General features: G+C 51.6%; 1 protein-coding gene across 6 annotated transcripts in view; it reads left to right on the forward strand.

Annotated features, from left to right (window-relative positions):
• The window catches only part of LOC113976548 (trifunctional purine biosynthetic protein adenosine-3-like), a 21,620-nt gene extending 1,637 nt beyond the window's left edge, over positions 1-19,983 (forward strand). For 2 of the 6 annotated variants that reach the window (XM_027701822.1, XM_027701823.1), the window contains exons 3-24: positions 40-188; positions 825-920; positions 1,204-1,378; positions 1,835-1,946; positions 2,403-2,462; positions 3,002-3,127; positions 3,904-3,991; positions 4,480-4,565; positions 4,996-5,164; positions 9,195-9,426; positions 9,551-9,645; positions 10,369-10,478; positions 12,191-12,389; positions 13,185-13,436; positions 14,093-14,242; positions 15,245-15,451; positions 16,377-16,520; positions 16,617-16,670; positions 16,833-16,963; positions 18,105-18,246; positions 18,768-18,883; positions 19,361-19,983. In XM_027701822.1, coding sequence (XP_027557623.1) covers positions 44-188; positions 825-920; positions 1,204-1,378; positions 1,835-1,946; positions 2,403-2,462; positions 3,002-3,127; positions 3,904-3,991; positions 4,480-4,565; positions 4,996-5,164; positions 9,195-9,426; positions 9,551-9,645; positions 10,369-10,478; positions 12,191-12,389; positions 13,185-13,436; positions 14,093-14,242; positions 15,245-15,451; positions 16,377-16,520; positions 16,617-16,670; positions 16,833-16,963; positions 18,105-18,246; positions 18,768-18,883; positions 19,361-19,633 — 3,162 coding nt within the window. In that variant the 5' untranslated portion in view covers positions 40-43 and the 3' untranslated portion in view covers positions 19,634-19,983. Of the gene's footprint in view, positions 1-19; positions 189-824; positions 921-1,203; positions 1,379-1,834; positions 1,947-2,402; positions 2,463-3,001; positions 3,128-3,903; positions 3,992-4,479; positions 4,566-4,995; positions 5,165-9,194; positions 9,427-9,550; positions 9,646-10,368; positions 10,479-12,190; positions 12,390-13,184; positions 13,437-14,092; positions 14,243-15,244; positions 15,452-15,706; positions 16,521-16,616; positions 16,671-16,765; positions 16,964-18,104; positions 18,247-18,767; positions 18,884-19,360 lie in introns of those variants that run through there. The other 4 variants (XM_027701824.1, XM_027701827.1, XM_027701825.1 and 1 more) reach the window with 4 other exon arrangements.
• Positions 19,984-21,565: the final 1,582 nt, after the last annotated feature.

A 21,565-nucleotide genomic window follows, 5' to 3' on the forward strand; every position in this document is an offset into this window, starting at 1 on the left:
GTCCCACAGGTTGATGTGGATGGTGGTTGTGTCCCACAGGTTGATGGCTCAGCGGGTGCTGGTCATCGGCAGTGGGGGCAGAGAACACGCCCTGGCCTGGAAGTTGGCCCAGTCCCCGCACATCAAACATGTGTTTGTGGCTCCAGGAAATGCAGGAACGGCCGACAATGGAAAAATTTCCAATTCAGGTAATAGGGGGGATATAAAATAAAACCTTGTGCCAGGCCATCAGTGCTGCTGGTGCAGGAACTGAGTCAAAGCCACCCACAGCAGTCCTGAGGTGGTGTGAGGTAACAGTTGCTCTTTCCTTTTACTGGTGCCACAGCTTATTTAAGGCGCATATTTACTTTTTTCAGTGTAATTTTTTTCTGTAAAACCCTGGAATAGAGGGCTCACAGCTCTAAACTCTGAATAGAAACTCCCCCAGTGTTTGCCCAGGCTGCCCAGCTGAATTTAGCTCATGCCCTGGCTTTGGGTAAACCTTTGCTCAGATCTTGACATTGAGTTTCCTTCTGAACTTATAGTTTTATTTTTCAATGCTGTTATTGTTATGATAAGCAGCTTTTAAGAGTTTATCTTGATTACATGTGACAAATAAATAAAATAGATTGAATAACTTAGCAATGTGTAATAAAAACAGTAGTGCAAAGTGGCAATGTTCACTGCTCCTTTTGGACTCTAATTATTAAATTGTTGTTTTATTTTGCCCTTCATGGGCTGTTTCATTATTTGAAATAGGGAGATGGAACAAAGGTATTCTCATCTCCTATCTCGTATTTGGGCTTTACAGTGATAATTGAATTATATTTTGTTTTCCTTTTCAGCTGTCTTGGTGAGCAATCACACAATTGTTACCCAGTTCTGCAAAGATCACAACATTGGCCTTGTGTTAGTTGGAGAGGAAGCTCTGTTGGCAGCTGGTAAGGCTGAAATAAATTGACAGAAAAAATCAGCACCTTAAATTCTGGTTTAAAATGGGGGGGTAACTGTGACAGTGCTTGGTGATGTGCAGAGCCAAAGACCTCTTAAACTGCACCAGGAAACAGGTCACGGATATTCAGAACCTCATTTGAAGGATTAATTAATTATTGAGACAAGGAAAAGTGTACCAGAGCTGGAATAATGATGGGAAATTTCCTTTTGTCAAATGACTTCATGTTTCCAAGGGGTCCCCTTGGTTCCTGTGCTGTTTTTGCTGCTCAGGGATTGTTGATGACTTGAGGGCAGCAGGAGTTCGGTGTTTTGGCCCGTCTGCCAAGGCAGCCCAGCTGGCATCCAACACCAGCCTCACTAAAGCCTTTCTGGATCGACACGGGATCCCAACAGCACGATGGAAAGCCTTCAGCAACGCCCAGGAAGCCTGTAGGTTTATCATCAGGTGAATATTGGGACACTGGAAGCTCCTCTGCCAAGTTCTCTGTGCATCTGACCTTCACCCAGGGTGCTGGAAGTCCCTGGAAGTGTCCCAGGCCAGGTTGGACGGGCCTGGAGCAACCTGGGCTGGTGGAAGGTGTCCCTGCCCATGGCAGGGGGTGGCACTGGATGGGCTTTAAGGTCCCTCCCAACCCAAACCAGTCTGTGACTTTATGATTCTGTGAACTGAAGTAGGTTGGTTTTGTGTTCACAGATCCCAGCCCTTCTTCCCTTCCATCAGCTCCTTCAGGATGCTTCATAAGCCATTTAAAAGACAAAAAATTACGTTTTTCTGATGTGCTGTTGTTCTTCAAGCACTTGGGGGGGAAGAAAGTAAGACTATGGGAGGCATTGAGGTGAAACCTGAGGATTTGCCTGGATGCAGAAGCGGTGCCTGAACCTCCCTTTGCTTTCCTTACAGCACGGACTTCCCTGCGCGAGTGGTGCGGGCGAGGGGCCCTGCGGCCAGGAAGGAGGTGACCATCACAGCCAGCAAGGAGGAGGCCTGCAGAGCTGCCCAGGAGATCATGCAGGTGGGTAAATCCCCAATTAACCACTGGGAATCCAAGTCAGGATGTTCTGTAGTCTGGGAGTTTGTCATTCCAGCTGCGGGAGGCAAATACTTTGGGGAGAAACTTGCCCATTTGAGAATTTCTCTGGGTGTCCTCCTCAGATTCCTCCTGTGTGCCCCAGACAGGGCTTGGAGATTTTGGGGCAGAACTCCTGCTCCAGTCCTGAGTCCCACTGCCCTGCTCCTCCAAATTTTAATTTTTCCTTGGCTCCCAGGGCCTGCTAAAGTGCATTTCAGTGTGGCTTCCTTGTCTCTGAATGAAGTGCCATTGGCTGTGCCCAACACATCAGCATTTAAGAAAGCTGGGACTTCTAAGATGCATTGTTTTTTCTGTTACAAGAAACTGAAGAGAGAATTTAGGCAGCGGATTCTTGTTTGCTAACTGGGGATTTGTTTGGTTTTGTTTTGTTTTTCGTAGGACAGAATGTTTGGAGAGATGGTTGTTATTGAAGAACTTCTTCAAGGGGAAGAACTTTCTGTATGTGATCGATGGGGTGATGTTGTGCTTTTCTTCTTTGGCATCATTGCTCTGCTCCTGCATAAACACACGAGTTTATTGCTTCAAGTAGTTGAAGTCTTTTGTTTTATTTGCACTTGGAGAAATATATCTACATACATTGCTTAGATTGCATGTTATATATATGCAGTGTGATGTCATAGTAATCAATGCATGCTGTCCTATGTTTTTCTTCTATATTAGCCATAAAATGGCAATTATGGTGATCATTTTTGGTGGGAAACGATCTCTTTTTTTCCCTGAGAGACCTAAAACATGTTTATATGGACTTTGTCTTGGTAATTGGAACAACCTGGAGCAGCCTGGTCTAGTGGAAGGTGTCCCTGCTCATGGCAGGGAGTGGAACAAGGTGACCTCTAAGGTCCTCTCAACCCAAACCAGTCTGGGCTGCTGTGATTCCCACATTTCCCAGCAGCACTGAGCCCTGGGCTGTGACCAGCAGTGGATGTCCCTCAGGCCAGGGCGTTGTCACCGTTCCTGTTGTGTGTTTCTCCTCACAGTGCTCGTGTTTCACGGACGGTGTCACCATCGCTCCCATGCCCCCGGCCCAGGCCCACAAGCGGTTGCTGGATGGGGACCAGGGCCCCAACACTGGAGGGATGGGAGCCTATTGTCCAGTCCCTCAGGTAGGGCCCTGCTCCTGCTCAGCCTGTGCTCCAGGGATGTCCTTTAGGGCCCAATCTTACAATCCCAGAATGTCCTGAGCTGGGGGGGACCCCCAAGGATCACCCAGTCCAAGCCCTGGCCCTGCCCAGGACACCCCAACAATCCCCCCTGTCCCTCAGAGCGTTGTCCAAATGCTCCTGGAGCTCTGGCAGCCTTGTGGCCATGCCCACTGCCCTGGGGAGCCTGTTCCAGTTCTTGTTTCTATCCACATTTCTTCTGGGATTGATTACAGGGCTCAAACATTAATAATCATTCTTTAGGATTTAATTAATTTAGCCAGTGTTCTCTGGAATGGCCTCTCTTCTACCTCTTCCAGTATTGCCAGACTTGGTGTTTCTCTGCTCCCATTTGCATCACTTCAAAAATTCCTGCAAAATCCTTTGTGTGCCCAGGGTCTCTGTGAACATAACCTTGGGGTTCTTGTTGGTTCTTAAAGCTTTGCAGGCTTGCTGTAAATACACTGCTCACACACATTATTAGTGTGGCTCTCTCCAAGTCTGCCTGTGTACAGCCCAGGTTGCCAGTCTCAAACCTCCTTAAGAACCAACCAAAAAACCTGGGGAGGCAGAGGGTTGGTGTGTCCATCCTTCAGGCAGCAGCAGCCCAAGGGAAGGAGCTCACGGGCTGGGGTGGGACAGCAGCAAACAGGCCCTTCCTCACCCCGGTCCTTCCAGGTCCTATGAGCAAGTCCAGCCAATGTCATCACCATCCCAACCAGTTTGATGTTGGTTGTCAGGTTCCAGAAGTTCTTCTGGAGCAGATCAGGGCTGCAATCCTCCAGCACGTTGTTGATAGTATGAGACAAGAAGGAACAGCCTATGTGGGTGAGTAACCACTCAGCTGCAAACCAAGGCAAAGTCCCATCCAGGTAAGTTCCGTTGTCAGAGGTTGCTTCTGAATTCCAAATAGCATTTGTTTAAAAACCAAACCAGCAGCAGTTCATTTTTCGTGCCTCCCTCATTTGGTTTATAGCTCTTCCTTTGGAGAGAAGAACTTTGGTCGTTTCTCCATGAAACACACTAGATTTTATTGAATAGTTTTAATTAAAGCATATTCATAGTTCAGGGCATAACCTGTACTGAAGTTCAGTCATACTGTTCACTCCAGTGCATGTTTTCCTCCCATCTTTACGTGAAGGTTGTTTTGGCAAAGGCAGGTGATGCCCACGGATGTCACTCAGTGTCTCGCTCCTCATTCCTTATGATTTGCAGAAATTAATCCCACATTCCAAAATAATGTGTTGCATTTAAAGGAGTCCTTGAAAACAATAAATGTTTCAATTCCTTTGCTTGGCTGTGTTCCCTCTGTCCAGGTGTGCTGCAAACCAGTTTAATGCTGACCAAAGAGGGGGTGAAGATTTTAAACTTCAAGTGTCAGTTTGGGGATCCCCAGTGCCAGGTAAGTGGAACATACTGGATAACTAAAGATGCTTCACGCTTTTATATCTGACTGTTGTAACATCTCTAGGGAAAGATCTGGATACAAACACCTTAGACAATGTTTGAGGTAACTTTAAATTTTGGCTGATCAGCTCCTGTGAATTGTTAATTAAGGGCTTTAAGTTAAAGAACTGTTCTGCAGATTTTGGTTTTTCTGAGTAAAAGCAGAATGGGAGGGGCCTAAATTCATGTTCCTTCGAAATATGTTCATATCTCATGTGTCTAAACTTACAGTGCCAAAAAACGCTGCAAATTAAATGCTCACCCACAGTTTCCCAATCTGCTGGTTCAGCACACACAAATTTTATTCTATTGATTGAGTTTCCTTTAAGTTGAACTTCAGCAAGTCAGCAAAATAAAACTTCTGTTGCTGTGAAAATTTTCTGCAGGTGATTCTTCCTCTGCTTAAAAGTGATTTTTATGAGGTGATTCAAGCGACGATTGATGGCAAACTCTGCAGCTTCCTGCCAGCCTGGTGCGAGAGCAGCACGGCCGTGTGTGTGGTCATGGCCAGCGCGGGATATCCGGGGCACTGCGACAGAGGCCTGGAGGTGACAGGTAACCGTGGGAAGGTGTTCAGTATTTGGGGTAAAAAGGCCAGATTTGGGGGTGCAGGGGCTGGTTGTGAGGGCGAAAGGGCAGATTTTGGAGGCTGAGGCAGGTTTTGGGTGAAAAGGCAGATTTGGGGGGGTCAGAAGTGTGGATTTTGGGGGTCTAGGGCAGATTTTAGGGTGAAAAGGGCAGAACTGGGGGTGGGAGGAAATCCTGAAGTAAAAGGGGCAGATTCGGAGGTGAAAAAGGCAGATTTGGGGTGTGAAGGGTAATCCTGAGGTAAAAAACAATGCAGATTTTAGAGCGTGGGTGCAGATTTTGGGCTGCAAAATGCTTATCTGGGGGGTCTGAGGCAGATTTGGGGGTGAGAGAGGCAGATTTAGGGGTGTTAAGAGACATTCACAAGGTAGAAAAATTCAGATTTGGGGGTGAAAAGGGGAGATTTGAAGGGTGAGGAAATCCTGAGGTAAATGGGGCAGATTTGGGGGTAAAAAAGGCAAATTTGGGGCATGGGGGACATTTCTGAGGTAAAAATACAGATTTTGGGGTGCTGAGGTAGATTTGGGGGTGAAAGGGGCAGATTTCGGGGTGTGGAGAGACATTTCTGCAGTAAAAAATTCCGATTTTGGGGTCTGTGGCAGATTTTGGGTGGAAGAAGCTGATTCTGGGGAGTGGGAGGAAATCCTGAGGTAAAAGGGGCTTATTTTGGGGTAAAAAAGGCAAATTTGGGGGTGTGGGGGACACTTCTGAGGTAAAAAATTGTTTTTAAGTGAAAAGACCAAAACTGGGGGATGAGGGCATTTCTGTGGTGAAAGGGCAGATGTTGGGAGTTGAGAGGAAATTCTGAGGTAAAAGGGGCAGATTTTGGGGTGAAAGAGGCAAATGTGGGGGTTTTGGTGACATTCCTGAGGTAAAAAATTCTGATTTTGGGGTGTGGGGCACATTTTGGGTGGAAAAAGGCAGATTTTGTGGAGTGGGAGGAAATGCTGAGGTAAAAGGGGCAGATTTTGGGGTAAAAAAGGCAAATTTAGGGGTGTGTGTGACATTCCTGAGGTAAAGATTTCAGATTTTGGGGTCTGTGGCAGATGTTGGGGTGGAAGAGGCAGATTTCAGTGGGTGGGAGGAAATCCTGAGGTAAAAGGGGCAGATTTTTTGGGTCAAAAAGGCAAATTTGGCAATGTGGGGGACATTCCTGAGGTAAAAAATTCAGATTTTGGAGTCTGGGGCAGATTTGGAGGTGGAAGAGGCAGATTTTGGGGAGTGGGAAGAAATTCTGAGGTAAAAGGGGCAGATTTTGGGGTAACAAAGACAAATTTGAGGGTGTGGGGGACATTGCTGAGGTAAGGCAGATTTTGGGGTCTGAGGCAGATTTGGGGATGAAAGGGGCAGATTTCAGGGTGTGGAGAGACATTTCAGAGGTAAAAATTCTGATTTTGGGGTCTGGGGCACATCTTGGGTGGAAAAAGGCAGATTTTGGGGAGTAGGAAAAAATCCTGAGGTAAAAGGGGCAGATTTTGGGGTGAAAGAGCCAAATCTGGGGGTGTGGGGGACACTTCTGAGGTAAAAAAATTCAGATTTTGGGATCTGTGGCAGATGTTGGGGTGGAAGAGGCAGATTTTGGGGGATGAGAGGAAATCCTGATGGATAAGGGGCAGATTTTTGGTTAAAAAAGTCAGATTTTGGGGTCTGAGGCAGGTTTGGGGTTGAAAGGGGCAGAGTTTGGTGTGGAGAGATGTTTCTGAGGTAAAAAAATCTGATTTTGGGGTCTGGAGAAGATTTTGGTTGGAAAAAGGAAGATTTTGGAGAGTGGGAGGAAATCCTGAGGTAAAAGGAGCAGATTTTGTGGTAAAAAAGGCAAATTTGGGTTGTTTCAGGATTCCTGCTGCCATGCTGTCCTCCCTCACTCTCCTTCTCTCCCAGTTCCCTCCCTGTTCACTTTGGTTTGTGAGTGAAATGCTGGGGAACTCTGCATTTCTGTGACTGTAAAACCCAAACCACAGAACTGGGATGGATCCTGCTGGTCCTGAGCTGCCTCCCCCTGGTCACACTCAGGAGCTTCACTATTTCCAAGCTGATATTCAGACCCTTAGGATGTGATGACCCCCTGCTGGTTACTCACAAAAAAGACATTCAAATCAATGAAATTCAATCCCTTCTTTTATTACACTCCACTTTGGAGTTTTGTGGGGTTTATTAGTTTTTTTTCTGCTTTTCACATTGATTCCCACATTTTTAGGCAACGCTCTGAGGGACAGGGTGGGATTGTTGGGGTGTCCTGTGCAAGGCCAGGAGGTGAACTGGATGATCATCCTTATGGGTCCCTTCCAGCTCAGGATATTCTGTGATTCTATGATTTTAATGGCTTGACAAACATTTCATTCTGGAGTATTCCATAAAAAAACGGTGGGAAGGGGTTGGATTTCCATTGCAGCTGGGCCAGCCGGGGCAGTGCTGTGGCAGTGTCACACACACTGTGCCTTCCCCAGGGATTTAAGGTCCCTTTTATTGCTTAGGGAATCTGTCGAGCTGTAGTGATGAGGAAACTGTGTTTGGTTTTGCTTTCTCCAGGTGATGGCAGCAGTTCCTCCTTTTCCCTTCTCCTCTCCTCAAAATAGGAATCTAAAAAAAACACCCCTGTTTTGCTCTTTTCTCTCAGCTCTGTGAGTGTTTGTAGAGCTCTGGTTCCAGGGGTTGTAGGTAATTGTGTGGAGTGGGTAACATTGACACTGATGGTTTAATGCCAGGGAGAGGGGAGAATCCAGGCAGTAAATGGCTGTGGATTGTGATTTCCCCCAGCAAAGCCCTGCACAAATTACTCACAATTCCAACCCACAGCACAGCCTTCCCTGGCACAGGACAGGGATATGTCCTGACGTGGCTCCTGGATCCCTCACTTCTGCTCCTGTGAGATCTGTTCCCTTACTTTGAGTCCCCAGCCCAGCAAGGACATGGAGCTGCTGGAGAGAGTCCAGAGGAGGCCCCAAGAGGATCCCAGGGCTGGAGCAGCTCTGCTGGGAGGAAAGGCTGGGAGAGCTGGGATTGTTCAGCCTGGAGAGGAGAAGCTTTGGGGTGACCTGATTGTGGCCTTGCAGGGCCTGAAGGAGCTCCAGGAAAGATGGAGAGAGACTATTTCCAAGGGCTGGAGTGACAGGACAAGGGAGAATGGCTCCCACTGACAGAGAGTAGGGTTAGATGGGATATTGGGAAAGAATTCCTGGCTGGGAGGGAGGGGAGGCCTTGGCCCAGGTTGCCCAGAGAAGCTGTGGCTGCCCCTGGATCCCTGGAAGTGTCCCAGGCCAGGTTGGACGGGGCTTGGAGCAACCTGGGCTGGTGGAAGGTGTCCCTGCCTGTGGCAGGGGGTGGCACTGGATGGGCTTTGAGGTCCCTTCCAACCCAAACCAGTCTGGGATATTGTGATACTTACTGGATGTCTCAGAAGGGGTTCCTGGGCCCGTGGCTGCCCTTCACTGGTAGTGCTGTTTCTCCAAAGAAAGGAAAGGTCAGAAGCTTTATTGTTGTTCTCCCCTGACTGAAAAAAGGACTTCAGTCTTCACTCCTTTGTCCAACGGAGCTGGGGAAGGGTCTGGAGAACATGTCCTGTGAGGAGCAGCTGAGGGAGCTGGGGGGGTTTATCTGGAGGAGGCTCAGGGGAGACCTCATTGCTCTCTGCAACCCCCTGACAGGAGGGGGCAGGGAGGGGGGGTCGGGTTCTTCTGCCATGTCCCAAGGGAAAGGAGGAGAGGAAATGGCCTAAAATTGCCCCAGGGCAGGTTCAGATCAGAGATTAGAAACAATTTTTCCTGCAGGAGTGGTCAGGCCTTGGAATAAGTGTCCCAGGGAGGTGGTGGAGTCCCTGTGTCTGGGAGTGTTCCAGAGGTGTCTGGATGTGTCCCTTGAGGACATGGATTAGGGGTGACTGTGGTGGTGCTGGGGTGGGACTGGGTGATCCTGGAGGTCTCTCCCAGCCTCGTTTCTGCGATTCTGTCGCCAGAGTGTGTGATTTAAAATCCTCAGAGGATTCCTCTTGCTTTTGCAGGGCTGCTGCAGGCCAAGGCCTTGGGGCTGCAGGTGTTCCATGGTGGCACGGCGCTGAGGGATGGCAGGGTGGTGACCAGTGGTGGCAGAGTGCTCTCCATCACCGCTGTCCGGGAGGACCTGCTGGAAGCCCTGGGAGAAGCCAACAGGGGTGTGGCCACCATCCACTTCCAGGGAGCCACGTACAGGAGGGACGTCGGCCAGCGGGGCCTGCGGCTGCTCCGACAGCCTCTGTATGTAAGCAAAGGCCCTGGCACGGGTGTGCCAGTGCAGGGGTTTGTGTCTGTTGGTCCTGGGGGGGATGGCCCTCGCAGAAAATGTCCCTGCTGCTGCCAGCACGTCCCTTCCTCCCCACAGGGCCCTGATGTACAGAGAGAGACGTGTGGAAGCCGCAGCCAGGGACGTTCTGTTTCATCTGCCACAAACATCAGTTGGGAGTGGTACCAGATCAGGTAAGACTGGGAAGAATATTTGAATTTCCTCAGTATATTGGATGAAACAACATTTTTTTCTCCCCAGGAAGTGAGCAGTGCATTCGTGGCATTGAATTTGAGCTGGGGAAGCTGGGCTGGGGTCACCACAAAGAAAGAAAACTCTCCTTTCTTTCTTGTCTGATGATTAATTAAAAAATACTTGGCTTTCCCTGGAGGTGATCGTGCTTTGTCAAGGTGCAGAACGGAAAAGAACAGAAATAACAGAATAAATAAATAAATAATAGTTAAAAATACCTGGAGAAAAGGAGGCTCAGGGGGGACCTTCTGGCTCTGCAACCCCCTGACAGGAGGGGGGAGCCGGGGGGGGTCGGGCTCTGCTCCCAGGGAACAAGGGACAGGAGGAGAGGGAACGGCCTCCAGCTGTGCCAGGGGAGGCTCAGGTTGGCCAGGAGGAGGAATTTCCTGCTGGAAAGGGTGGTGAGGCCTTGGCAGGGGCTGCCCAGGGAGGTTTGGAGTGCCCATCCCTGGAGGTGTCCCAGGAAGGCCTGGCCGTGGCACTCAGTGCTCTGGGCTGGGGGACAAGGTGGGGATGGGGCACAGGGGGGATCCATGGCCTGGGAGGGCTTTTCCAACCCCAGTGATCCTGGGATTCTGTGCTAATTTGCAGTTCTTGTCTTGCTGAGGGTCTTGGGTTTTTTTCTTTGCCGTGGGAATGATCCTTGGTGTGTTTGTACTCAGCAGGCAGTCGCCCAGAACTGGGAGGCTTTGCTGGTTTCTTTGACTTGAAGGCATCTGGTTATGAGGATCCCATCCTGGTGTGTCAAACTAAAGGCCTTGGAGCTAAACTGCAGGTAACTTGCAACTGAGCTGTGGCAAATCTGGTGTTACCTGCCAAGGCTTTTAAGTGCCACTGCCAGTAACACCATCTGCACCCTCCTGGGCAGCATAAACACACCCGAGCCCACTGCAGTGGGCATCTCAACTTTGGAGATGATCATTTGAGCAAGGCCTGTCACTGAGAACGTGGATATTTTGTGATGAAATTCTAATAAACCAAACATTTAGGTGAGCACTTGAGGCACTAAGAACCAGAATTTCTGTCCGTTGGCTTTGAGAGAGATCTGTTCAGGGAGGGGTGAAATGAGAACTGTCAGACTCAGCTCAGCAAACTGTGTGTGCAGAGGGAGCACAGTTACCTCTCCCTGGTGACTGTCAGGGCACTGGGGAAAGGAAGGATGGAGGAAATAAACATGAAAGGGGAATAGAAGCCAAGATTTAAGAGTTTTAGTTACCCAAGAACAGGATAGGTTGAACCAGGGATGTATTTATATATTGGATCAGGATAAGTTGAGCCAGGGATATCTTTATATATTGAACCAGAAGGTTTTCAGCCACCAGAAAAGTGGAGACCTGAGGCTCCTTTCACTGGTCAAGCACAGCAACATCCCATGTTTGAAGTTGGTGCTTGTACCTTTAATAACAGGATGATAAACAGCAGGAGACTGCAGGGAATCATCCAGAAGGTCTTTTGCAGTCTTACACCCTTGGACACCTCTGAGCATGAAAAAGGGATTGGGACTGGCTCTTGTGAGTCTTTGTTCCAACTGCTTGGCAGAGAGACATTCCCAACTGTGTTTCCACAGGCTGTTCCTAAGATTCTTCCTTGGCCAAAAAAAAGTTGGCCAATGGCTTTAGGAATTGTTCCTGGAGCAGTGGGAGGGAGGTGCTGTAATGCACCAAAGGGTGAGTGGTTTCCATGGCACTCCTAAATCCAGCAGCCAGGGAGATGAACCAGGCCTGTAATGCCAGCCCAGCCTTTGCTCAGGCTCTGCTCTGTCCCCATTCTGAGCTCACTGATGTTGATTTGTGTCTTCCCCTTGTCCATCTTCCTGTTCTGGGCTTTCCTGCACAGGGAAAACCAGCTTTCCTGAGGGAAATGTTTGTGCTTTGTGAAAGACCTTCCAGGGCCTAAAGGGGCTCCAGGGGAGCTGGAGAGGGACTTTGGATGAGGGCCTGCAGGGACAGGACACAGGGAATGGCTTCCAAACTGCCAGAGGGCAGGGATAGATGGGATATGGGGAAGGAATTGTTGGCTGGGAGGGTGGGGAGGCCCCAGAATGGATTTCCCAGAGGATGCCCCATTCCTGGAAGTGTCCAAGGCCAGGTTGGATAAACTTGGAACAACCTGGGCTAGTGGAAGGTGTCCCTGCCCGTGGCAGGGGGTGAAACTGGATGGGCTTTAAGGCCCCTCCCAACCCAAACCATTCCATGTTTCCGTGGTAATATTCCAAAAAGCAAACAAAAAAAAACCCCAACCCAAAATGATGATTTCTGGGTAGCTGGAGCCAGAATTTGAATCATTGTTTAAAAAAGCAAAATAGATTTTTCTTTTTCTCTGCCAGAAGCTGAGCAGTTTTCTCTTGGTTTAAGGCAGGTGATGCACCAGGGTCTGTCCTGCTCTTGTGTTCTGGAGTGATTTCTGTCAGAGACAGGAGGATTTCTGCTCGTTTGCCTGGTTGATGTGTGAGTTCTGCCTGTTCCTCCTTCCCACCATGTTTTGCAGATGGCACAGGCCTGCAGGAGACACTCCACCCTGGGGCAGGACCTGGTGGCCCTGTGTGCCAATGCCCTCCTGGCCCACGGAGCAGAGCCCCTCTTCTTCCTCAGTTATTTTGCCTGTGGCAAACTTGATGCTGAAGTGACTGAGACGATCCAAGAAGGAATAGCTGAAGCCTGCAGGAGTGCAGGATGTGCTTTCCTGGGTAGGAACACTCCTCTCCTCTGGGCTTTGAACATTGAGGTTGAAATTATCACCAGAGAAATGGACTCTGGAGGCAGAGTTTTTGACACTAGAATTGTTGGGTTCTGTTTGGTGCATAAACAGTTGAGCTTTTGTGCTTAAATACTTTCTTATTTGTAAAAAGGGTCAGCACAGAGGGATGGTTTTCACTATTTGTGCATTTGGACCCCAGTTCTTGCTCCTTTATCCTTGTAAAAAGCAGAACAGAACTGGAGGCTTCACGTTCTTCAAGTGTTAATGTTCTCATTCCCTCTCTGATACTCAGTCCTAACCAGGAGGTGCCACATAAGTACATGAAATAATAATTAAAAAAATGTTTCTTCTTTCCTGGAGCTTTGTTGGAGTCTTGAGGTGAAGTAAGAAACCAAGAAGGATTTTTAAAATATATCTGAAAGTGCTTCTTTGGCTGCATGTCCTGTGGCTCTCCTGGATATCCTGGTGCTTTAGGAGATGCCAGCAATTTAAAATGGTCTTAAAATAACGGCCTTAAGCTGAAGGAGAGCAGGGTTAGATGGGATTTTAGGAAGGAATTCTTCCTGTGAGGGTGGCGAGGGACTGGAATGGAATTCCCAGAGAAGCTCTGGCTGCCCCTGGATCCCTGGAAGTGTCCAAGGCCAGGTTGGAGCAACCTGGGCTGGTGGAAGGTGTCCCTGCCCATGGCAGGGGGTGGCACTGGATGGTTTTTAAGGTCCCTCCCGTGGCTCTCTGTGCCATGAACAGCCCCTGGTTCCCAGCACTGACCTCTCTCTCCGTGCAGGGCAGGCGCTGTCGGAGCTGCCGGGCGCGTGTTCCGCGGGGGACTCGGACCTGGCCGGCTTCGTGGTGGGCGCGGTGGAGCGAGGGCAGGTGCCCCTGGGGCTGCAGAGAGCCGAGGAGGGGGATGTGCTCCTGGGACTGGCCTGCCCTGGGATCCACGGCCGCGGCTTCGGCGCCGTCCGGAAGGTTCTGCTCGTGTCCTCCCTGCGCTGCTCGTCCCCCGCCCCTGGCAGCTGTGGGGACACCACGCTGGGTACGAGGGTCTGCTGGGGCACTGCCAGGGCCAGGGGCTGCCAGGGGGGGCTAATCCAGCCTTGGGGTTGTTGGCACAGGGGCTTGTGTCCAGCTTTGGAAGAGTGGGTGGGCCAGCACTTGTTCTTAATTCCCAGCTTTGCCACAAGGAGTGGGAGGGAACCTGTTCAGAGGAGCACTCCCAAAAATAACCTTGTGACCTTTTGCATAAATTGATTGAGTTCAGCCTGGAGAAGAGAAGCCTCTGAGGAGACCTCAGAGCCCCTTCCAGTGCCTAAAGGGGATTATAAAAAGGAGGGAGAGGAATTATTTATATGACCAGAGTGTGACAGGAGGAGGGGGAATGGTTTCAAACTGCCAGAGGACAGGGTGAGATGGGAGATTGGGAAGGAATTCTTCTCTGTGAGGGTGGGGAGGCCCTGGCCCAGGTTGCCCAGAGAAGCTGTGGCTGCCCCTGGATCCCTGGAAGTGTCCAAGGCCAGGTTGGACGGGGCTTGGAGCAACCTGGGCTGGTGGAAGGTGTCCCTGCCCATGGCAGGGGGTGGCACTGGATGGGCTTTAAGGTCCCTCCCAACCCAAACCATTCCATGACTTTATGATTCCAACCAGCTGCAGAGCTGTCAAACCAAGGGGCTGAGCTGAGCCTGTTGTCTGCAGGAGAGGCCCTGCTGAGCCCAGCCAGGCTGTACAGCCCAGCCCTGCTGCCTGTGCTGCGCTCGGGCCACGTGAAGGCCTTTGCCCCCATTGCTGAGGGGCTGCTGGGAGGCATCTCCAGGGTCCTGCCGGAGCACGTCAGCGCCGTGCTGGGTGAGTACCAGAGCTCCCTGTGCCTGTTGGGCAGGACATGGGCTTGACTCTTCAGCTTCAGCTGTAGACACACTCTACATCTCTGTCTGAAGAGCTGGGCTGGAATGATCCCAGGTCAGTGCTTTTCCAAAGGTCCCACCAAATCCGTTCCTATTTCAAGTGGCATCAGCTCATGAGCACCGCTCTTGTTGGAGAAGGGACATTTCAGAGGAGTTTGAAGGCAGCACATCTCTAGGACGGGGTGTTGGAGAAGATGGTGTGCTCCACAGGGCAGCTCCACGCTGAACCTTGTGACCAGACAGTGAGGCTTGTTGGGGGCATTCATTTGTGGTGCACACACACGCTTAGTGCAGCTTTTTGGGAGGCAGCAACTTCCCCACAACAGCATCTGACATCCCTCAGTAAGGCAGAACTTCTTCTGTTGAAGCCAAAATTGGGCAAAGTATTTAAAAGTTCAAAATAGTAAAGAAAACCATGTTCATGTGAGTCCAAAAATACTGTGGGGGTGGGGAGGGGGAGGGAAGGTGTCTGTGGGTCTGACTGGATTTCTCTAGAATGAAATTAGAAAGGATTTTCAAGGCCAGGCTGGATGGGACTTGGAGCAACCTGGGCTGGTGGAAGGTGTCCCTGCCCATGGCAGGGGGTGGGATGGATGGGCTTTAAGGTCCCTCCCAACCCAAACCATTCAGGTTGGAGATCAGGAGGAATTTTTCATGGAAAGGGTGGTGAGGCCTTGGCAGGGGCTGCCCAGGGAGGTTTGGAGTGCCCAGCCCTGGAGGTGTCCCAGGAAGGCCTGGCCGTGGCACTCAGTGCTCTGGGCTGGGGGACAAGGTGGGGATGGGGCACAGGGGGGATCCAGGGGCTGGGAGGGCTTGTACAACCCCAGTGATCCTGGGACTCTGTTATAGCAAGAATTAGTCTCAGCTCTTGTAACACAGATAATAAATAATAACTCATGGCAGATGTTTGTGCTGCTGACACACAAACGTCAATCGTTTTCAGACGCTCTGAGCTGGAAGATCCCTGAAATCTTCTGCTGGCTTTACAAGGAGGGGAACCTCTCTGCAGAGGAGATGGCCCAGACCTTTCCCTGTGGGCTCGGGGCAGTGCTGGTGGTGCAGCAGGACCTGGCCCAGCACGTCCTGGGGGCCATCCGGAGGCGGGAGGACGCGTGGCTCATTGGGAAGGTGGTGGCCCCGTGTCACACAGGTTAGCAGGGTCCTCGTGGGAAGCAAAGCCCCAGAAATGACTCAGAGCGTGGTTTGCTCTCCCTTCAGTGGGGTTTGCACTTAGGGGTGTGTTGTTTGGTTTTAAAGTGGAGACAGGGTGAGTTGTTTTGGAGGGTGAGTCTGGGAAGTGCTGAGCGTGTCCTGGGAGGCATCAGGTGCCCGCAGCTCTGGAGGCCCTGAGACTCCCTGGTGCAAAAGTTGTGTGGTTCACATCTTTTTCCACTTGTTTCACCAGGCTGTGGAGGCTCTTTCACACCTCCACACCCACATTCCCTTATCAAATAGTGAGGAGTGAATGTTGCTTCAGAGTGACAGTACCTGGATAACCTCTTACCCAGGTACCTTCTGGAGGCTCCAGTAAATCCCTCAAATATTAGTTGACATTTTACCACAATCCTGGTAATCAACTCACCTCCTTCCCAGACTGCACAGATCCATGTAAAGGCTGAGGATCTGTGCAGCTGATGAGCTGTGGATGGTCTGTGTGATGGTAGGGCTGAAGGTGTGTCCATTGACTGACATCCACCATGATGTGAGCCAAAATCCCTCTGGAAACCAAACAGTTTGGGCAGCCAAAATGTCACCTCAGCTCCATCAACACGGGTTTTAGTGTCATTTTGCAACATGAGAGGAAGAGGAAGATGAGAATAACAGATGGGGCTAAGCCTTGAGAAGGCCAGGCCACGCCCAGGCCCTTTGAACACCTCTGGGAGTGAGTAACACAAAAGGGATCAGCACAACCCCTGGGAGTGCCTTTGTAGTCCCACCAGTGCCAGCAGAAACTCATTGTTGATACACCTTGTCATTGAAACTTATTGTTAATAAACCATATTAAAGTCTATAAGTTCAACAGGGTCAGTTCAGAGGGCAGAGTCAAGTCTAACACTTTCCTCCTGTGTTTGGAGGAGGTTCCCACGTGGAAGTGGAGAACCTGGTGGAGGCCCTGCAGCAGAGCAGCCCCCAGGGCCTGCTGGGTGACACCGCCGTGGAACCTCGGCACCAGCCCAGGAGGAGGAAGGTGAAGGTGGCAGTTCTAGTCTCTGGAACAGGTGAGCTCCCATTGTCCTGGCACAGGGAAATGTCCTGGCACAGGAGAGCTTGGACTCAGCCCTGACCCAGGTGCATCCACCTTGACTTTCCTTCAGGAGAGTCCACAGACCTTCTGAAGCCAGGCTTGCACTTTGACCAGAGCCCAGGAGGTGTGTTGTGCTGCTTAAAGGAGCTGTGTCAGTGCTCCAATTCCTTTGTGCTGTTTGGGCAGTTGTGAAAAACCAGATTTCTGTTGGATGAGCAGGGCTGGGAGCTCGTCCCAGTGCCTGGGGGCTCATGTGTGTCCCCCCTGTTTGCTCTGTCTGTCTGAGGCACGGCCCTCTCGGCGCTCATCGCTTACACCAGGGAGCCAGGCAGCTGTGCCCAGGTCGTCCTTGTCATCTCCAACAAGTCTGGCGTGGAAGAACTCCGGAATGCAGCCCGGGCTGGAATTCCCACCAGGGTAAGGACACCCATCTCCTTTCCTTTTTCTCCCCAGCTCCCGACCCCGGAGCAGTTCAGGAAGCGCCTGTGAGCAGTCAGGGGGCACTGCTGGGGAGAACTTTCCCCGTGGGTCAGTGCATGGAGACACAGCTGGCAGAGCTGGAAGGAGAGGCAGGGCTGGGAGTCCTCACAGGGGTCTGGGAGTCCTTCCCAGCCCAGAGTTAGGGAGGGATTTAAACTGCTGATTTGGGTCTGAGAATTGCAGCCCATGAGCTTCAAGCTTTGGCTGAAATCAGTGAGATTTCAAGTTCTGCAAAACACATGAACATGTTTCCCCTGGGCTTATTCCTTCTCAGAATCATAAAATCCCAGACTGGTTTGGGATGGGAGGGACCTTAAAAACCATCCAGTGCCACCCCTGCCACGGGCAGGGACACCTTCCACCAGCCCAGGTTGCTCCAAGCCCCGTCCAACCTGGCCTTGGACACTTCCAGGGATCCAGGGGCAGCCACAGCTTCTCTGGGCAACCTGGGCCAGGGCCTCCCCACCCTCCCAGCCAGGAATTCCTTCCCAATATCCCATCTATCCCTGCCCTCTGGCACTGGGAAGCCATTCCCCCTCATCCTGTCCCTCCAGGCCCTTGTTCAAAGTCCATCCAAGTCCCTCTTCAGACACTGGAAGGGGCTCAGGTCTCCCCGGAGCCTTCTCTCCTCCAGGATGAAAACCTGTGTCTCATGTTGTGCTGAATAATCCCACAATCATCAAGGCTGGAAGGGCCCTCCAGGATCACCCAGTCCCACCCCAGCACCACCACAGTTACCCCTAATCCACGTCCCCAAGGGCCACATCCAGACACCTCTGGAACACTCCCAGACACAGGGACTCCACCACCTCCCTGGGACACTTATTCCAAGGCCTGACCACTCCTGCAGGGAAAAATTGTTTCTAATCTCCAACCTGAACCTGCCCTGGTGCAATTTTAGGCCATTTCCTCTCCTCCTTTCCCTTGGGACATGAGAGAGTCTGGCCCCCACTTCACTCCAACCTCCTTTTAAATCATGGAGTGTCCTGGAATGAATCCAGTTTGTTCGTCTTTGCTGCTGTTTCTCAATCCCACCGAGCTGTTCCCATGCCATGGTTTTGCTGTTGGAATGTTCCAGGTGATTGACCACAAGCTGTACGGGAGTCGCTCGGAATTCGACAGCACAATCGACCGAGTGCTGGAGGAGTTCTCTGTGGAGCTGGTCTGTCTGTCAGGGTTTATGAGGGTTTTGTCCAGCCCTTTTCTCCGAAAATGGAAAGGTAAGAAATTATCGGTGCAGAAGAGAACCTAAAGCAGGGATGGTGGGTCGCACCAGGACTCCCCTGCCGGAGTTTTGTCCTTTGGTTAATCCCTCAGCCTCGCTGGCACTGAGGACATTCCAGCAGAGGGGCTGCCCTGTGCTTCCATCCCTCCTGGCAGTGGGATTCTGGCTGTGGATTGGCACAGAAACCCCCTGTGCTGCATCAGGGGTGACACAGGGTAGAGGCAGGGCACGGACTGGCTCTGCTGCCTCCCCTGGGAAGGGCTTTGATCCCATCCTTTGCCAAGGAGCTCTGCTGGGGGGTCCTGCTGAACTCACTCCGTGCAGTTCCCCCTCAGAAAAAATGGGAGAGAGACTGATTTCTCCTGGAAGAGCAGAATTCCCTCAGAGCAGGCCAGAGGTGCTCAGTGCTGTTTGGAACCACTGATCTCATCTCACTTGTATTTTTTAAGGAAATTCAGTTCAAATTATCATTTTTTCTCCTTTTTTTTTTTTTTTCCACTCCTCTCTGATGTCCAGGGAAAATTTTGAATGCTTCTCCCTCACTTTTTCCACTCACCAAGGATGGAAATGCCTCTCAGGAGCCCCCCCAAGGTGGATTCAAGGTCACAGGCTGCACCGTGCATTTTGTCCTGGTGAGTGTCTTCAGGAAAAGGAATTGGCTTTTTTCTTTCCTTTCTGAAGGCAGAGGCAGGCAGAGGGAACAGGGAGGTGTGGGAACCTTGGGGTTGTTACCAGTAAAAGGCCTGGGGTTGTGTTGTATTTGGGGTTTCTTAAAGTCCCCTTTTCTTCCTTTGTATTTTGGGGTGATTTTTGCAGTTTCTCCCCCTCTCAGCACTGGCCCAGAGCTGCCATCCCTGATGTCCCCCCGGGGTCACAGAGGTGTCCCTTGGGCAGGTGGCACTTCTCCAGCCTGCCATCCAGCTCTCCCTGATGTCCCCCTGGGGTCACGGAGGTGTCCCTTGGGCAGGTGGCACCTCTCCAGGTGCGCTCGGAGCCTCCTGCCCACAACCACCCACGTGCCCACCGAGATCTCTGCCCCGTGGGCATCACCCAGAACCTCCCCGACCCCGCTCCGCACCCCCTCTAAACCCCCCCCTGTCCCATTCCAGGAGGACTCCGGCCCCAGGGCCGTGATCCACCGGGAGCCCATCGCTGTGCGGGCGGAGGACACGGAGCAGGCGCTGGCGGAGCGGGTGAAGGAGGCCGAGTGCCGCGCCTTCCCCGTGGCCCTGCAGCTCGTGGCCAGCGGGGCCGTGAGCCTGGGAGCTGATGGAAGAACCTCCTGGAAGCAGGAGAGCCAAAGTCTGGGACTGCACGGGGAGAAGGGAGACTGCACGTTCTCCCTCGTGGCTCCGGAGCCTCCGGAACACGACGGGGAGTAGGTGGGTAACGAGGGGCTCTTTGTGCTCACCTTCCCTCCCCCTGCTCCTCCCTGTGCTTCTCTCCCATGTGTCCATGTCTCAGGTTTCCACTCCCAGCCTTTTCCCTCAGCTCACAGCTTTCCTTACACTCCTCTCAGAAAACCAGCAGTGGAAGCCAAGCTGTGCTTTCAGATTTGGAATTTCTGGGTTCTGTTCTTTGGTCTGTGAAGGACATGACGAGTCCCAGGGACGGCTCCGGCTGCGGAACTGCTCCGGTGCTCCCAAGGGAAAGTCTTTCTTCCAAGGGATCCGTTTTTGTGGCTGCAGCACACGGCAGAGCCCTGGGAGCTTCCCAAAACAACCCCAGACAGGGACTGTGCTGCTCTCAGAGCAGGAGGAGAAAGATGTGGAGCTGCTGGAGGGAGTCCAGAGGAGGCCACTGAGCTGCTCCCAGGGCTGGAGCCCCTCTGCTCTGGAGCCAGGCTGGGAGAGCTGGGGAGGTTCACCTGGAGAAGAGAAGGATCCAGGGAGAGCTGAGAGCCCCTTGCAGGGCCTGAAGGGGCTCCAGGAGAGCTGGAGAGGGACTGGGGACAAGGGATGGAGGGACAGGACACAGGGAATGGCTTCCCACTGCCAGAGGGCAGGGTGGGATGGGATATTGGGAAGGAATTCCTGGCTGGGAGGGTGGGAAGGCCCTGGCACCCAAACCATTCCATGATTCTCAGTGTCTCTGCCAGAATTGTGACCTTCATGCAAATCAGGAAGAAAGCCAGAAAAGCCAAAACAGAAATGAAGTAGCCAGAGATGAATTTTACAGAGGAGGGATCAACAAGAGCCATTTGATGCAGTGGGAAAAATCTATTCCTGTTGTGTGGTGTGTCCTGGAAGGGCCCTGCTGTGTCTGTGCTCTTGGCTGTGTTGGGCTGTGTGGGAGCAGCAGCAGCTCCAGTTCCAAAGGCTGAATTTTCCCCTTTTTTTATTCTGTGTAGTGGCTTTACTGTGGCACGTGGGGTTTGATGCTCAGGGAGGGGAGGAATTCACTTCCCTCCTATAAACTGCCATTCCTGGACAGAGATCTGGATTTGTCCCTTGCACTGCAACGACTGGAGCAAGGAAGGTGCCTTTTTCAGGATCTGGGAGAAATAGGAAGAACTGCACCCAGGCAAGGTTATGGAATGTTTGGTATAGATAACTTCTGTGATCAAAGCACTGCTTGCTTTGTGTTTGGTCTGTTGTAACTGTGGAGTAGCTTCCTGCTGTACTTCATTGGAATTGCATGGCTGTTCCAAAGCAACAAATAAAATGTTAAAAGAGAGGAGGGTGCTGGTTGTGCTCTGCTGGGTCTCCAGCTGATCCCACGGTCGGAACAGCTCAGATTTCTCTGTGTTCCTGCCTCCCCTCTGGGGTTGGGTCTGGTGAGAGTTCACTTACCAGGCTGTTCTTTTTCCAGAGGGGAAGGTGAACAAAGATCCAGCTCACTGGGAAATTCCTTTGTGTGCATTTGTAGGAATACAGAGAGGTCAGAGGGGCTTTGGACAAGGGAGTGGCTTCCCACTGCCAGAGGGCAGGGATAGATGGGATATTGGGAAGGAATTCTTGGCTGGGAGGGTGGGGAGGCCCTGGCCCAGGTTGCCCAGAGAAGCTGTGGCTGCCCCTGGATCCCTGGAAGTGTCCAAGGCCAGGTTGGACGGGGCTTGGAGCAACCTGGGCTGGTGGAAGGTGTCCCTGCCCATGGCAGGGGGTGGGATAAGATGATCCTTAAGGTCCCTCCCAACTCAAACCAGTCTGGGATTCCATGAAATCCCATTTGCCAGCAGCAAATACCTGAGTCTGGATCAGTGTGCCTGCGAGGTGGTGGGGTGTTGGACTGGGGGTGTTGGATTTGGGAGTGTTGTACTGGGGGTGTTGGGGGATTGGGGATGTTGGAGGATTGGGGGTGTTGGATTTGGGGAT

This window comes from Neopelma chrysocephalum, unplaced genomic scaffold (genome assembly GCF_003984885.1).
Source record: "Neopelma chrysocephalum unplaced genomic scaffold, ASM398488v2 Primary Assembly neopelma1_168, whole genome shotgun sequence".
In the NCBI taxonomy this organism is placed as follows: Eukaryota; Metazoa; Chordata; class Aves; order Passeriformes; family Pipridae; genus Neopelma; species Neopelma chrysocephalum.